Below are 14,834 nucleotides of genomic sequence, written 5' to 3' on the forward strand. Positions count from 1 at the left end.
AAAAAATTAGAGACGAGGAAGGATGTCGTTGGATAAGAACGAATGTCGCCGGAAAGAGTGATAGATGGAGATGGAATGAGTTGCAGGGATTTAGGTTATGAGTTGCTGCTGATGCGTAGTTATATACCCAAAACATTCGTGTTGCGAAACTAAAACCTGTTGCGAAATTAAAAGCGAAACTAAAACCTGTTGCGAAATTAAAATTCGTGTTGCGAATTCGAAAATCGAGTTGCGAAAAAAAAATTCGCGTTGCGAATTTAGAAATCGAGTTGCGAATTTAAAATTCAGTGTTGCGAATTTGGAAAATCGCAACGCGAATTTGGAAAATGAGTTGCGAAATTGGAGTTCGTGTTGCGAATTTATTGGTCATTTTTGTAAATCCAAAAAAAAAAAAGGTTAAAATCATATATTATAAGACATTTTCGGTCACTGAAGTTATTTTCTCAAAATATAAAGATTAAAATAAAATTCTATAAAAAATGACTAACAAATTTTCTAATATTTTACTTGTTACGATTTAATATCAGAATACAATTATTAAAATAAACTTATTGACAATTATTAATAATTTTATAAAAAAATATTGCACCTGTAAATATCTTTATCGAAATTATTTTTATCCAGTGACGACTTTATTTGTAATTATAAAAACATTTTTATTTCTTAATTATTTTTAAATCCCTTTTTTTTTCTTTGATGTTCGTTTCCCCTAATTTTACCATTTTATCGGAAATTACTTAAAAGGTTCCGAATCGAAGATCATAAATCTGACCGTCAAAATCACCGACCTAAAAGGAATTTAAGAAAAGGAAAACCGCAAACTCAGAGAGTTGAAATCTAGACTTGAAAGCTAAAAACTTCTCTCTGATCAGGTATAATTTTCTCCCTTTTCTCTTATTTGAATATTTGATGCTTGAGAACTCAGTTCATTAGCAATTTTGAGTTTTTATTTGAATCCAATCGCAAATCTGAGCTGCATCTTTTCTTCTTTTTTGTATTAGAATTTGTAGTTTATTATTTGATACACAATCAATTTAAAATTTTACTTAATCTTTAGTATATTAGTGTGCCTTTGCACATGGTTTTACATAATTTACAGGATGAGATTCATCTATCTTAATATTTCTTTTTCTTTAATTATTAGAATCTAATGCGCCAAATATGCAATAAAACATCATACTACTATTAATCTCGCTTTCATAATTTGTGCTCCTAGTCTTCAATTCCTCTGTTTTTCTTGTTTCTTTTATCGTTGTTTGTTGATTCTGGTTATTTCTTCTAAGGTTCTTTTTGACGATATGTTGGAAAGCTTGTTTTGTTGATGTTCTTCTGCTAAATTTCTCTTATCCTCCTCTTCACTTATTTCCTTTGCCTATCGATTACTGATAAATTTTTTTTTGGCAGCATCTACTGTGAAGTCCCGAGAGATGCAGAAATTGGGTGATTTCAAGCTTCCGCACTTTTTCAATTACCCACCATACTTCACGTATTCACCTCTCTTTTTCCTTTCAGTGTTTGCTTTATTCATTTGCTAGTAGCACTTTGAGTGATTTATTATTCCTTCTAGTTTCTCTCTTTAAGAAAGGAAGAAACATTAATAATTTTGAATATCCATGAAGAAGGTTGATCTTCACCTGTGAAGTATGCTGGATACTAGTTCAAATTTGTTGATATATTTATGATATTTGAGGTTACTAGAAATGAAACCTTGGTAATTGGAATTAAGAGTGAGCACTCCCAAATTAGATGAATGTTGGCATTTCAAATTTGTTAAGTTGTATCTGTATATAATTGATATACACAAACTTTATCTTGCTTACGAAAGCATTTAGCTTTCCGTGCGACGACTTAGGATGCTTTCCTCTACTCGTACATACCTCTAACCAAATCAGAGCTTTTGACGAACGAGCATTCCTGAAACTCTGTTTCGCTTTGGGCTTTTTCGTTCACTAAATATCTTATAATAAGATCGTAGTGGATCCAAACTAGGTCTGGCTTGCACGCTTTTGTTTCCTCCAACTGGGTTCAAGATTCTTTCAAGTGGATGAGATCATTGGTTGAGGGTTATGTTTACCTCGAACTTTTTACTTGTAGTACCCTTTTTTCTTTCTTGAGCAAACAGATCAACATCGGGACCTGGCTTTATCAAACCCGGTATTTAGGAGCCTGGAATAACCAGATCTTTTACCTCCGCCTGGTTTTGGGAAACCATATTTGATCCTTGCTATAGTGTGTGTGGTTAGTATTTGAGGTTATCAGAGATTGAAGCTTGTTAACTAGAATTAAGAATGACCACTCTACCAAATCAAATGAATGTTGGCATTTCAAATTTGGATTAAGTTGTATCTGTATATATAATATTTCTTCTATTGTCAACACCTATTTCAATCTTTTTCGTTTTATTTCACCTTGATTGTTAACGAGGATTTTAAGAATCGGGGTTGATTTTATGCAGTTTGCAGCCAGTGAGGGAGACTCGTGAGAAACAGATACAACTTTGGAAGGAACTGATTCTGGATTACTGCAGGACTCAGAAGATATTTGTAATCAAGCTTGAGGAAGAATTTCCTCTCTTCTCAAATTCTGCGATAGAACGTAAGAACGGTTTTGCTAAGTTCTGGTTAAGCCATCTGATTAGAGCTATGAAACTGTAATGGTGCATTTGTTTGTGGTTGTGCTTATAAAACAATTCTATGTTCTCTTGAGTAGTATATACCTAAGAAGATACTTTTTTCTGGTCATGTTGCAGGCACTCTCAGTCACGAAGCCAGGGAAGCATTCCTCTCAGACTTGGTTGCAGAAGGTCTTTGCTGGTTCTACCGGTTGATTAATCCAATAGTATACTTCAGCATCCTTAATTCATTGGAAGCTCTTAAATTTTTGTTCTTTTGCAACAGGACGAGCAGAATGGTTGGATAAAGGACGTAGGAGTTGCCTTATCCTTTGGCACCGTATTCAAGATTGGGCTGACATTATTGTGAATTTTGTGAGTTAACCTTGGTTCAGTCACTATTCTGGTAATAAATTCTTAGTTTTACATTGCTGTCTTCCAAACATTATTTTCTGATATATATTTCTGTATGATATAAGGTGAAAGATAATGGCTTTGAGGACAGTGTTATGACTGTTGAGGAAATACGATCAGGGATTGAATCACGAGGGACAGGTAAAATATACACTTCTTTAGATTAAGCTGGTTATTGAATCCTGCTGCTTGATCGATATTGGAGATGGTTCTTTTTCCTTCTTCTCTCTTGCCTGTCCATAGTTTTAATAGAGGGTCTGGCTTGTGGATTTTGCTAGTTTGGACTGCTATATATAACAACTGCATATCCCCATGGAAAAGAACGAAATGAATTATACCTATCCTAATCGGTGGTAATTGGATTTCCATGTGGAACTATGTATTGGACTGCAGTTTCGTATATGTACACTTTCAATTTCCCACAAGTTCATGTATGTCCGAGGCAAGGTCCCTTAACTTCTTGCTAGGATTTCATTTTGAAAGAATCTATGCTATTTCAATTAAGTGACAACTTATTGATTTATGAATTATGGTTCTCATGCAGAGGCAGGGAATAATTTAAAGAACCAATGTCATTCATATTCAACAACTTTTTTTTTAATTTCTTTAGTTTGTAAGTCTTCCTATCCACAGTAGAACTTCTCCATCTGGAAAAGCAAATAAAAGCATATATCATAATCCATATGCATCCATTCACACATTTAATCATGTAAACGAACTTGACTTGGATAAATTTCCTTTTGCCAAGGGGAAGCTTGCAATTTTTAAGGGAACTTCAACTGATGATGAAGGCATAAAATTCTCTGTATAATGATTCATCCAATTGGCGTTCAGGGGCAAGGCAGCCTATTGACTATTGATCATCAGAACATTAATCAGGAACCCAGCAGCCTGTTGGTATGATATATGTTGAAAGCCAAACCTGTTGGAATATTACTCCTAGACTGGAGCCATCATTTTCTCTTTTTCCCCCAATTTCTGAAGATGTACAATAAGAATTGACTAGTTTGTCAGAGCATTTGATCTGAACTAAATATTTACTGTTCTTCTACAGTAAAAATGAATTACAGAAGAAAATGGAAGGGGTTATTTCTTGCAATCAGCATCCCTTAAAGACGGCAGCTTTGGATCGGATTTTGCTTTCTGTGATTGTGCAGTGTCATTGAGCATGCCTTTTTTTATCGTTCAAAGAGATATTGATGGATCTTTGGAAGAAACTGATGGATGACTCGATTGTATTAGATGAGTCAGTTGCCTGGACCAACCAGATGCTTGATCAAATCAAACCACTTATTTTACTGAATTGTTCAAATAATATTGGCGTCGTGGTCAATAATATACCAAAAGAAGTCAAATACCTAATTGCTAGTTGCATCATCAATTAGACGAGTTTTTAGAACTGACCTTTTTCTGTTTATATGCATAACACGTACATGGAGGTGGTAAACAGGGAAAAAGAAACAATTCAAATACCATTTACGCTAGCAAGCACTTGAAACATTATGTTACCGGCGGGGTGGGCATCGGATTAGCAGGTATATAATTGTCGGGATGCCCCAAAACCAGTTGCCTACGGATTATCCTTCATCCTTTATCGCTGCAGTTTATTTGAACTGAGCTCGAGGTGTTTTTCCAGGACAATCAATGGAACGTCGTAAAATCCCCACAATGAATCCCTCTCATTGATTAGAATCAATTGGATATGTAAATCAGAAACATTTGCATCAAAGAACCATTCCTCAGCGAAGTATTAGAGGTTGTGGTTTGGGCATGCGGACTGTTGGGCTATCATTTACAGGTACTTGAGCATACCATGACCCTCCAACGCTAAGTTTAGTCGCCTGCAGCTGCTGCTTTTTGGGGGGCTTTCAACTGCTGCAACTTCTTATTCATCTGGCCATGAAAGAAAAAACATTCGCATTTCAGAAAATGTCGAGACGAGAATAGAGGGCGTTCTGACTGCTAAAGGAACAATACAACATAAACATCCCCTTTGGTTTCCTTAACAAACTTTATCCAAATAATAAAACCAACTCAATTTAATACCAGAGAGAGAAGATGATACCTTTAAACGGCGCTGATCTTGTACAACTTGTTTTGCACGAGCCCTAATTTCATCTGGATCAATCTTAGACTGAGGACGCACGACAAAATCCATTGGTGTTGCATCTTGTCTTGAAGCATGTTACCTTGAAGAAGATTCAGACATGGAAGCATTTTGACCTGACGATGATCGACCAGACTTGTGGTCCCTGTAGTTTATAACCAACAATGATCAATAGCATATATGATCAGAACAACAATGTTAAACCAAATGTTTGGCCAGACATTTGATCACACATTACCGAGAAAATTCTAAATCAAAATCACCATCTCTAGAGTCCATTGATGCAGCTCTACTTGCAGGCCTACAAAGGAATTTTCGAAAAACCAGTAAGAAACCACAACATGAAAACACATGCACATTGTAAGTAAACATGAAATCGTATTTTGCATAAAACTAACTAAAGGGGTACCTCTTCACTGGCGGCCTTCGCATTGGAACCCTATCATCATCAACATTTCTCATGTCTTCAAACCTAGTGCTCTTATTAAAGTTTGGCCTACTCTGCATTATGTTCAAAATTATTAATAAAAGGGACTTAATCGAACTAGACAAAATAAATAAATAAAATACCATTGATAGCTGGAAAAAATAATTTTAAGATATCTTGAGAAATGTTAACAAACAAAATTGGATTAACATAAGCTTATGTAGCATTTGGGAACTTGGATTTCAGAATTTGGATTTGAAACATAGTGCAAATTGTGTAATAAAATACTTGATAACATAACATTTTTTTTATTATTCCTCAAATCCATGGATTTGTTCGATGCCTGTAGTAGCTATTATTATTTTTCTGTAATAAAGGTAGGCCTCATTAAAAAACCCTTCACCCACCGTCGAAATACAAAGATGTATCTCAATGGACATTGAAAGGAGGAAAAGAGTGCCTCAAAAAGTTTTATTACCAAACAAAAACCACAAATACAACAACCATACAATTCAGATACAACCTTAAACAAAAATACAACCTCCTAAAGAGATCCAAGAAACCACTCCTATAGAACTTAAAACAAGACCTACCACCTGAAATCCAATAATCACCCAATACAACAAAACCCACCCAATAGCCTCTAAACCAATCACAAAACAAAATCAAACCCAAAAAGGACCATTCAAACAACATTAACCAATTCTTGTTTTAGCTAAATTGTTAGCCTCCCAATTCGCTTCTCGGAATAACTCTCAAAATCACATTTCTCTCCAAGACTATAGCAGCAATCTCCTTCACCAGTGAGACAAACAAGGGAGAGCAAGAACCAGGGTCTTTAATCCAATCCACAACTTTAGTACAATCAGTTTCCAAAATTAGACGCCCATGCCTGCTCCAATCAGAATCCATAAATAACCTTAAACCCGACTTCAACGCCATAAGCTCCACCAAAATAGGAGGCATAGAACCAACACTTTTAGAAAATGACCCCAACCATAGTTACATAAATCGCTCAATAGCCCATGACTACGTACTGAATGTTACGATTCAAAACGCGGTACGAACGCGTTCGGATAGTTTCAAAATCGCGATTCGGTACATCGTAGTTTTGCAGCAGGGATAAGAGGAGATGCAATCAGAAAAATAAAGGGATTGGGGGTTTGAGAAAGAAAAATCAGAGGAAAAGAAGAGGGAGAGGGGAAACCATTCGGGGAAACCAGAAAAAAACAGTGAGTTGAAGAGCCTTACCTTAGGTGTTGTCATCGTGGCCTCACCGGAGCTGGAAGAGCCCATCATCGTTGTAGTAGACATTGATTCTCTCTAGTTGAAGATCTTGGTCTCCTTGGTAACGACTGGTTGGATCTATACCGTGCTCGGCACAAACAACCTCCCAAAACTTGGCTCCGATTTGGTTGTCGCACTGGCCACCTTGAGTGTGAAGGATCTCACGCATCTTCGATTATGGAAAGAAGAAACCAGAAAGGATAAATGAGGGGATTTAGAGAAAGAGAGATATGGCAAAATAAGAGATTTAAAATTGAAAATGGAAGTAGGAAGAGCCTGGTTTTTATATAAAATATATTACATTTAGTTTTGGTCTAATTTTGATTTTAGATCCTCTATTCTACTCAAATTTAGAGATTAATCCTTTTACTTTTTGATCCCTCTAAAATTCAATATTATTAAATTGAGCAGTTCAGTTGATAAACCTCAAATCTAAATAAATAAATAAGACAAACAAAACATGCATTTCTAAATTTCTTCTATAATTGATCTCTATCTAAGAAACTGGTACATCGTACCGGAGCGATCCGAAATAAGTCTACCCCCATCGTACCGAATTTTAGGGACCTAGCGAATTACGATCCCGTTCCACGTTCCCGTACCGGAGCGTACCGCGATCCATGTGACTATGACCCCAACACATTACAATATGAATCTCTAAGTATCCCACCAACACCCCCTGCTCCATTGATTATCCATTGCCTAATTGACATTATCTTTAAAAAAAACGGTAGGGAGAGGACACCATTACGAGGAAACATATGGAACTCTTGGACAACTTGACCAATGATCAGTCGGAGAAGGATCCCCCACAAGACAGTCAAAAGGGATAAAAACTTTGGGATATTTTGCAGAAAACCACGCTGAAAGTCTATATCTAGTTAAGAAGAACAACTGCGCAGAATCAAACTTCTTTTTCTCGAAGACAATCTCATTCCTAAATTTCCAAATCGACCACACAACCGCACCTGGGATAAATGTCCAAATGCTCGACCTCAGAACTAAATCACCCCAGACAGAAATAAGTCGAGCAGGATTGTCAGGCAAAAAAACGGCACATTCCAATATCTCAAAAATTTCGTCCAAAGATCCACGCCATACCAAATGAAACAAATAAATGATCTACTGACTCAGGAGCCAAACCACACAAAGGAAAGAGGGAATCGTCAAGCGAGACACCCCGTTTAGCAACTCCACTTTGATAGCCAACTTTTGATGAATTACTTGCCAAACAAAGGCTTCAACATGAGGAGGAGCAACACCAAGCCATACTTTTTTAGACCATAAAAAATGGATCTCAACTGTAGCATTCATAAGCTTAATGCAAGAGCTGACCGAATAGGAACACTCCTCATTTCCTGACCACACACAACAATCATCCTTAAAAGACTCATTAGGCAGATTGCAAAGCAGAGCATTCAATTCCACCCCTGTTCTATCTCCCAATCCGCTAGATTCTTCCTCATTTGAACATCCCACCACCATCCCGAGGCAGATTGATTTCTAAAGGCTTCAATTTTTCCATCTTTATGTAAATGTAAGGAAAGTGCAAAAAGACGCGGAAATCTCTCTTTCAAGGGAATATTACCCACCAAACTATCATGCCAAAAGGAGTTTAGTAGTGATTTTGATATTCACAATATAAATTTGGATTTGATAAATGCGTGTTTTGATGCTTTTCCACTACATTTTCAATTGAATCTTAAATTTATCCATAATATATGTATTTTTTTAATTATCATTTACATAGTCAATAAAATCCAAATTCTAAAATCCAAGTTTCCAAACGGAGCATTAGGTTTTCACTTAAATCAAAAGAACTAAAAATTCAACAATCAAAACTATACACCTAATGCAACATGCTAATCAGTAAAAAATATAGTCACAAGGCACGACCATAGATGATATAGATCAAAAGTGATAAGAATGAAGCAAGGGAGAAATTTAGAATATAAGCAACAGGAGTTTAAACCAGAACATTACCCATTTATCAACCAAATCCTTAGCAAGTTTCCTGTTGGAAGTGGTTTCCTCATCATATTTTGATAAAAACATAATGACCTGGGTTGAAAGAATCAAAATCGAAAGATGTTTCATAATACAAAGCGGAATGTGATTGTTGTTGCAAGAAAGTTTCTTACTTTTCCAAGACCACTTCTCTTTAGCTGCTCCCTTCTAGCATGCCGTTCTAGATCAATTGCAAACTGAAAGAAAGACGACATTTCAAGTTCCATGCCAAAAAAAGTCAGGGCATTGGCAATTATTATAGAAAGATGCCAGTTTATACGTCAGTTAAAATCTGCAAAATAGCAGCACGAATATTTATATTTGGTAAAGCTTCCATCAAGAAGGGGTTCAAGCCAATTTTTCAACAAGGTTAAAACTCCATGATCTAAGAATTCTGATAGAAGCTGCTTCCTGCATAAAGAATGATTCAAAAATATGAGAATGGTCATTTCTAGATAAATGCAAGCAAATAATTTTAACTTGGGAAGCAACTTACTTTGAGAGAACCTCAATTAGAAGTGGTAACTTCTTGAGTTTATTAATTGCTGGCTTCCCTTGTCTATTAAGCTCTTCATCTTCTTCAGCAGTTACCTCAAGCTCAGCCATGACACTCTCAACTAGCAATGCAATTTATGCAGGACTTTTCTCATTCTTCTTCCTTTTCTTACCCACCTTAAATAACTCCTTAATCTTTGGATCCTCATCATCTTCTTCTACCTAAAAGATCATTAAGGTAAACCAAAAATCTATAAAGTTAACTTCATATCACATTTTGATCTACCAAAAAATTTGAATCTCAAAGTACATAAACCTAAAAATATCATAGCACAACCAGTTTCCTAAAACTCTTTATCAACACCACTTTCATCTATGATGTCATCATCATCCATAGTCCTAGGACCCTTTTTATCATTCTATTCCAGAGCAGAGACAGAAGAACAAAAATAAAAATCTTGCTTATACTTTGACATAGTTTCATTAATTTTAATGAAGAAATTTGATAAATCAACAAGCTTATCTTATTAGGCCACTTCATACATAAATTAAATGGAATTGTAGAGGAGATAAACAAAATCATCAAATAGTTAAGCAGATCAAGTACGAGATAAAATTGGCTTATAATTTGATCGAAAATGACAATGATAAGTCCGGAAGCCAATATTTTCAAAAAGATTCATAAAATTGTAAACCATAACTTTCTTAAATCATGAACCGAAAGGATTACAAACCACCCATTTAGCATGCTCACAAAAAAATTTGCTTTCCAACACAATGTGTCAGAAAATAGATCCTAAATTATAAATATTATGAGTAATTAGAAATGATTATGTGAATATCTTTTAGTAGTTATAATCCCTAACTTTAAGGGGGCATTTAGATGGGAGAATGTGAGATTCCAAGGGGAATGGAATCCACATTTTCCTTTTTTGTTAGCCTGAGAATCCCATTCTCGATAATGTAAAATTACCAATAGTGGATTTTTTTAGGTATATTACCGGGAATGTCATTACCTCCCTTTCCTTAGGTATTGTTGGATTACCTGCATTTTGGACTAAAATACCCTTAATTTTTTTTAAAAAATATCATTCTTCTGTCATTGAATAATAAAAATTCTACGAAGGTTAAATTATAAATTTATCCTTAAACTATTTTAGATTTACAAAAAAAGTCTATAATTAAAATTCTATATGAAATTCAGGGGTTAAAATAAAATTTTACCCTTTCATTAAATCTTTATATATTTTCAATTTTGTAAAAAAAATATATAAATTTTATGAATTTAATTTTTTTAAATAAAATATATAAATATTTTCCAACTTGTCAAATATATAATAAGGACAATTTGGTCAAATATACATTCCAACAATCTTTTATTCCTTTAACCAAACATGCTAATCTTACATTCATGCTAAGCCAACCAAACACAAAATACAACATTCCCAGTAATCCTATTCCCTAGTAATCTTACATTCCCACTGATAATCTTACATTTCGTGAACCAAACGCACCCTAAGGGATTGTATCTTTCCCTAGAATTAGTTACTTTCCTAGCTTAAGAGTTTCATAAGTTAAGGCTACAACTTATATATAAATGTGTAACACATCCTACAAAAAATATATAAGAGTTTTACAGAGAATTTCTCTACTTTTAACATGATAACAGAGCTTTTTTGGCTCATTCCTGGGTCCTGCTAATCTCAGTTTAGCAACCCTTTCTTATTCTTTGATCCTTCCCTCGAGTGTGTATTGTTAACCCAATGAAAAACATAGTTGAGGTGGTTGGTACCAGTAGTTATGAGACAATCCAGGAAGTTACTGTGAAGAAGGAAGTTACTCTAATCCGATAGGTGACTTGCAAAATATATAAGCTGCCTATATGTTGAATGGAAAAAACTACCTTAAATGGTCTCAACTTGTTCGTACGTTCCTAAAGGGTAGAGGTAACTTGATTCATCTTCTTTTAACTGGACCTAAGGAGGGAGATCTAGGTTTGATTCTTGGAATAAATAGGATTCATTAATAATGTCCTGGTTATGGAATTCCATGGTTCATGAGATCAATGATACATGCATGTTCCTCAATATAACCCAAGAGATAGGGGAGGCTGTAAAACAAACTTACTTAAAGGTTAGAGATACTACCTAAATTTATGAAATCAAGACCAAGATTTCATCCACCAATCAAGGAAGGAAATCAATCACTGAATTCTCTAATCTACTATAGAACCTTTGGTAGGCCAGTGTATCCAGATGAGATGTAGTGAAGATGCAGCTGCTCTAAAGAGGTTTGTTGAAAAAGACAGAATTTATGATTTTCTTGTTGGACTAAATATTGAATTCGATGCAATAAGGGTCTAAATTCATGGAAAGAAGAAATGCCTTCACTTAATGAAGCTATTGCAATCATTCGTGCTGAAGAAGGAAGAAGAAGATTTATGATTAAAAACAGTCAAAAGAAGAGTTCACCTTGATCATTAAAGCTATAATCGAGAGCAAAACGGGTCTGGAACATTAAAGTACAAAAGAGACAGTAAAATCAGTGAACATGGACTCTCTATGGTACACATAATTCAAGAAACCTCGCAACACAAAAGAGAAGTACTAGAAACTTCATGGGAAACCATAAATAATAAGTAAAAAAATTCAGAGAATGAGGGATCATCAAGGGGTCAAGAAAAAAACACATACAACCAAACAATTAGTTGAAGACTCTTAAGAACAACCTGTTGAGTTCAATCGAGAAGAAATAGAGAAACTAAAGAACTTGCTGGGGTCTCTAGACAAAACCTCCTCTACAGGTACATGTAGTATGGTCTTCTCAGGTATATCTTCTTATCAGGACTAAGGCCTTGGATTTACCCACCCAAAGCTCTTGGGTAATTAACTAAGGGAAAACAAATCACATGACCAATTCTTCACTCATATTTACCACATATACACCTTGTCCTAGCAAAAAAAAAAAAAAATTGTTGCAGATGGTACTATGATAACATTAGCTGGTAAAGGGGATATTGTTATAAGTAAAACCATTACATTGAAATATGTCATTCAAGTACCAAAACTTAACATTTTTTTCCATTTAGAAAATTATCAAAGATACTAATTGCAGTGTTCTTTTATCATCCTACTCAATGTATTTTTCAGGAACAAGGAATGAGGAGGATGATTAGACGTGATAAAGAAGTAAATGGCCTGTATTACCTTGAAGACCACGGTGAAAAAGTCAGTGCTTTGAATTCCCCACCTTTTTCACTCTTATCAGAATCTAAAACCAATAAATATCAAATATGGCGTCATCATCTCAATCTTGGTCACCCATCCTTTAAAGTTATAAAGCTTATGTTTCCTTCTTTGTTCAAGTCCTTAAATACTGAGGAATTTCATTGTGACATATGTGAACTTGCAAAGCATAAATGCACTTCTTTTTCAGTGAGTAATAAAAGAGATTCCAACCCTTTTACCTTTATACATAGTGATGTTTAGGGGCCATCCATAATTCATAATATAATTAGGGTCCTGTGGTTTGCCTCATTCATAAATGATTGTAACCGTTTGACATGGATATTTCTTTTAAAACAGAAATTGGATGTGAATTCTACTTTTAAAACCTTTTATACTATGATTAAGACTCCATTTGGGGAAGACACAAAAATATTTCGATCATACAATGCTAAAGACTATTTCAACCAATTCTTATCATAATTTTTTCAAGAAAAAGACATCATACATGAGTCCTCTTGTGTGAACACCCCTCAATAGAACACTGTAGCAGAGAGAAAGAATTACCATATTCTTACCATAATAAGAGCCCTTTTGTTAAAAAAATGTCCCTAAACACTATTAGAGGGAAGTTATGTTAACTACCACCTATATGATAAACAAACTACCCACTAAAGTCCTTGAATCTCAAAGTCTTATTCAAATCCTAACTAATTTCTTCCTAAATTTTAGTTCCTCACTCAACCTTAAACCTAAATATTTGGTTGTGTTGCTTTTGTTCATATACACTATCAAAATAGTGGTAAGCTTGATCCAAAGGCATTAAAATGCGTATTTGTTAGTTACTCTTCTACTCAAAAGGGGTAATAGTGCTATCATCCACCTAAAGGAAACACTTTATTTCAATTGATGTCACTTTTGCAATATTTTATTCTCCATTATCTTTAGGGGAGATTTCATTCAAGAAAGATACGGACATAGACTATTTCCTCCTTCAGCCTCTCATTGACTTTCCTGCACCAACTCTAACTCAACATCCTATTCCTACCCAACAACCTATTTTTGACAACCTACCATCCTACAATCTGATTCTAACACTCCTTAGCCAAAGACTCAGGGCACTACTCATCCTCTGTTGGTCTACTCAAGGAAAAAAGCACCAGTGCATGTTCAATCATCCTCTTCCTCTCTTATACAAACGAATGTAACTATTGAACCTATATTTGATCCAAATACCACTGAAAAATCTGATAATCATAGGAATTTTGATTTTCCTATTGAAATTAGAAAAATGAAATAGAACTTGCACCCTAAAAAACCCTCATTTCCTATTTATGTCTTACAAAAACTTATCTCACAACCAAAGATCTTCCTTACTAGCCTAAACACCATCACGATCCCTAAAATCATGTATGAGGCATTAAAAAAAGGAGAATTGGAAGAATTCAATGCAAGTTGAGATGGAAGCGCTTAAGAGGAACAAGACATGTGACTTGGTGAAACTGCCAGAAGGGAAGAAAACAATGGGGAGCAGATAGATGTTTACAATAAAGTACAAGTCGGATGGATTGTTAGAAAGGTACAAAGCAAGGCTAGTGGCTAAGGGGTACTCTCAAACCTATGGAATAGACTACCTTGAAAGATTTGCTCATACTGCAAAGATAAACATTGTAGACTTCCATTACCTGCTAATCAAGGATAGAAATTACAATAGTATGACATTAAAAATGCCTTCTTACATGGAGATCTTGAGAAGGAAGTTTACATGGACATCCCACCTGTATTTAGTACCCTGTATTTAGTACAAGTTCTTGGCAGAAAGTGTGCAAATTAAAGAAGGCTCTATATGGGTTAAAATAATCTCCAAGGGCTTGGTTTGGAAGGTTTACCAAAGTGATGTTGAAGCTGGGCTACAAGCAAAGTCAAGGTGATCACACTTTGTTTGTGAAACATTCTGCTTTAGAGGGAGTTACTACTCTATTGGTATATATATAATATCATAGTTACATGGGATGATTTAAAAGGAATCGAAGATCTAAAGAGGTGTTTGGTGAAGGAGTTTGAAGTCTAAGATCTTGGAAGGCTAAAATACTTCATTGTTATTGAAGGGGTACATTCACAACAAGGGATCTTCATATCCTAACCAAAATACATTCTAGACTTGTTAACAGAAACTAGCAAACTAGGGTAAAAACCATAAGAAAAACCAATAGAAGTTAATCACAAGCTTGAAGATACAATAGAGGATGGAACAGTTGACAG

At 35.0% G+C, this 14,834-nt stretch overlaps 1 protein-coding gene and 1 pseudogene across 3 annotated transcripts; one reads left to right on the plus strand and one right to left on the minus strand.

Annotated features, from left to right (window-relative positions):
• Window positions 1-762: 762 nt before the first annotated feature.
• LOC120146218 (vacuolar protein sorting-associated protein 25-like) lies at window positions 763-4,097 on the plus strand. Of its 3 annotated transcripts, none has more exons than XM_039159850.1 (7): window positions 763-872; window positions 1,405-1,486; window positions 2,456-2,595; window positions 2,750-2,803; window positions 2,898-2,986; window positions 3,091-3,163; window positions 3,712-4,097. In XM_039159850.1, the coding sequence occupies exons 2-7, from the start codon at window positions 1,428-1,430 to the stop codon at window positions 3,834-3,836; spliced, it is 540 nt and encodes a 179-aa protein (XP_039015781.1). In that variant the 5' UTR covers window positions 763-872; window positions 1,405-1,427; the 3' UTR covers window positions 3,837-4,097. The 3 variants fall into 3 exon arrangements, with proteins under 3 accessions (XP_039015781.1, XP_039015779.1, XP_039015780.1); XM_039159848.1 differs by lacking the exon at window positions 3,712-4,097 and adding an exon at window positions 3,570-3,676 and having other exon boundaries at window positions 3,091-3,166; XM_039159849.1 differs by lacking the exon at window positions 3,712-4,097 and adding an exon at window positions 3,304-3,503 and having other exon boundaries at window positions 3,091-3,166.
• Window positions 4,098-4,817: 720 nt separating this feature from the next.
• On the minus strand, window positions 4,818-9,459 carry LOC120146243 (annotated as a pseudogene).
• Window positions 9,460-14,834: the final 5,375 nt, after the last annotated feature.

The sequence above is a fragment of the Hibiscus syriacus genome, unplaced genomic scaffold (assembly GCF_006381635.1).
Source record: "Hibiscus syriacus cultivar Baekdansim isolate YM2019G1 unplaced genomic scaffold, ASM638163v2 tig00110904_pilon, whole genome shotgun sequence".
Taxonomy (NCBI): domain Eukaryota; kingdom Viridiplantae; phylum Streptophyta; class Magnoliopsida; order Malvales; family Malvaceae; genus Hibiscus; species Hibiscus syriacus.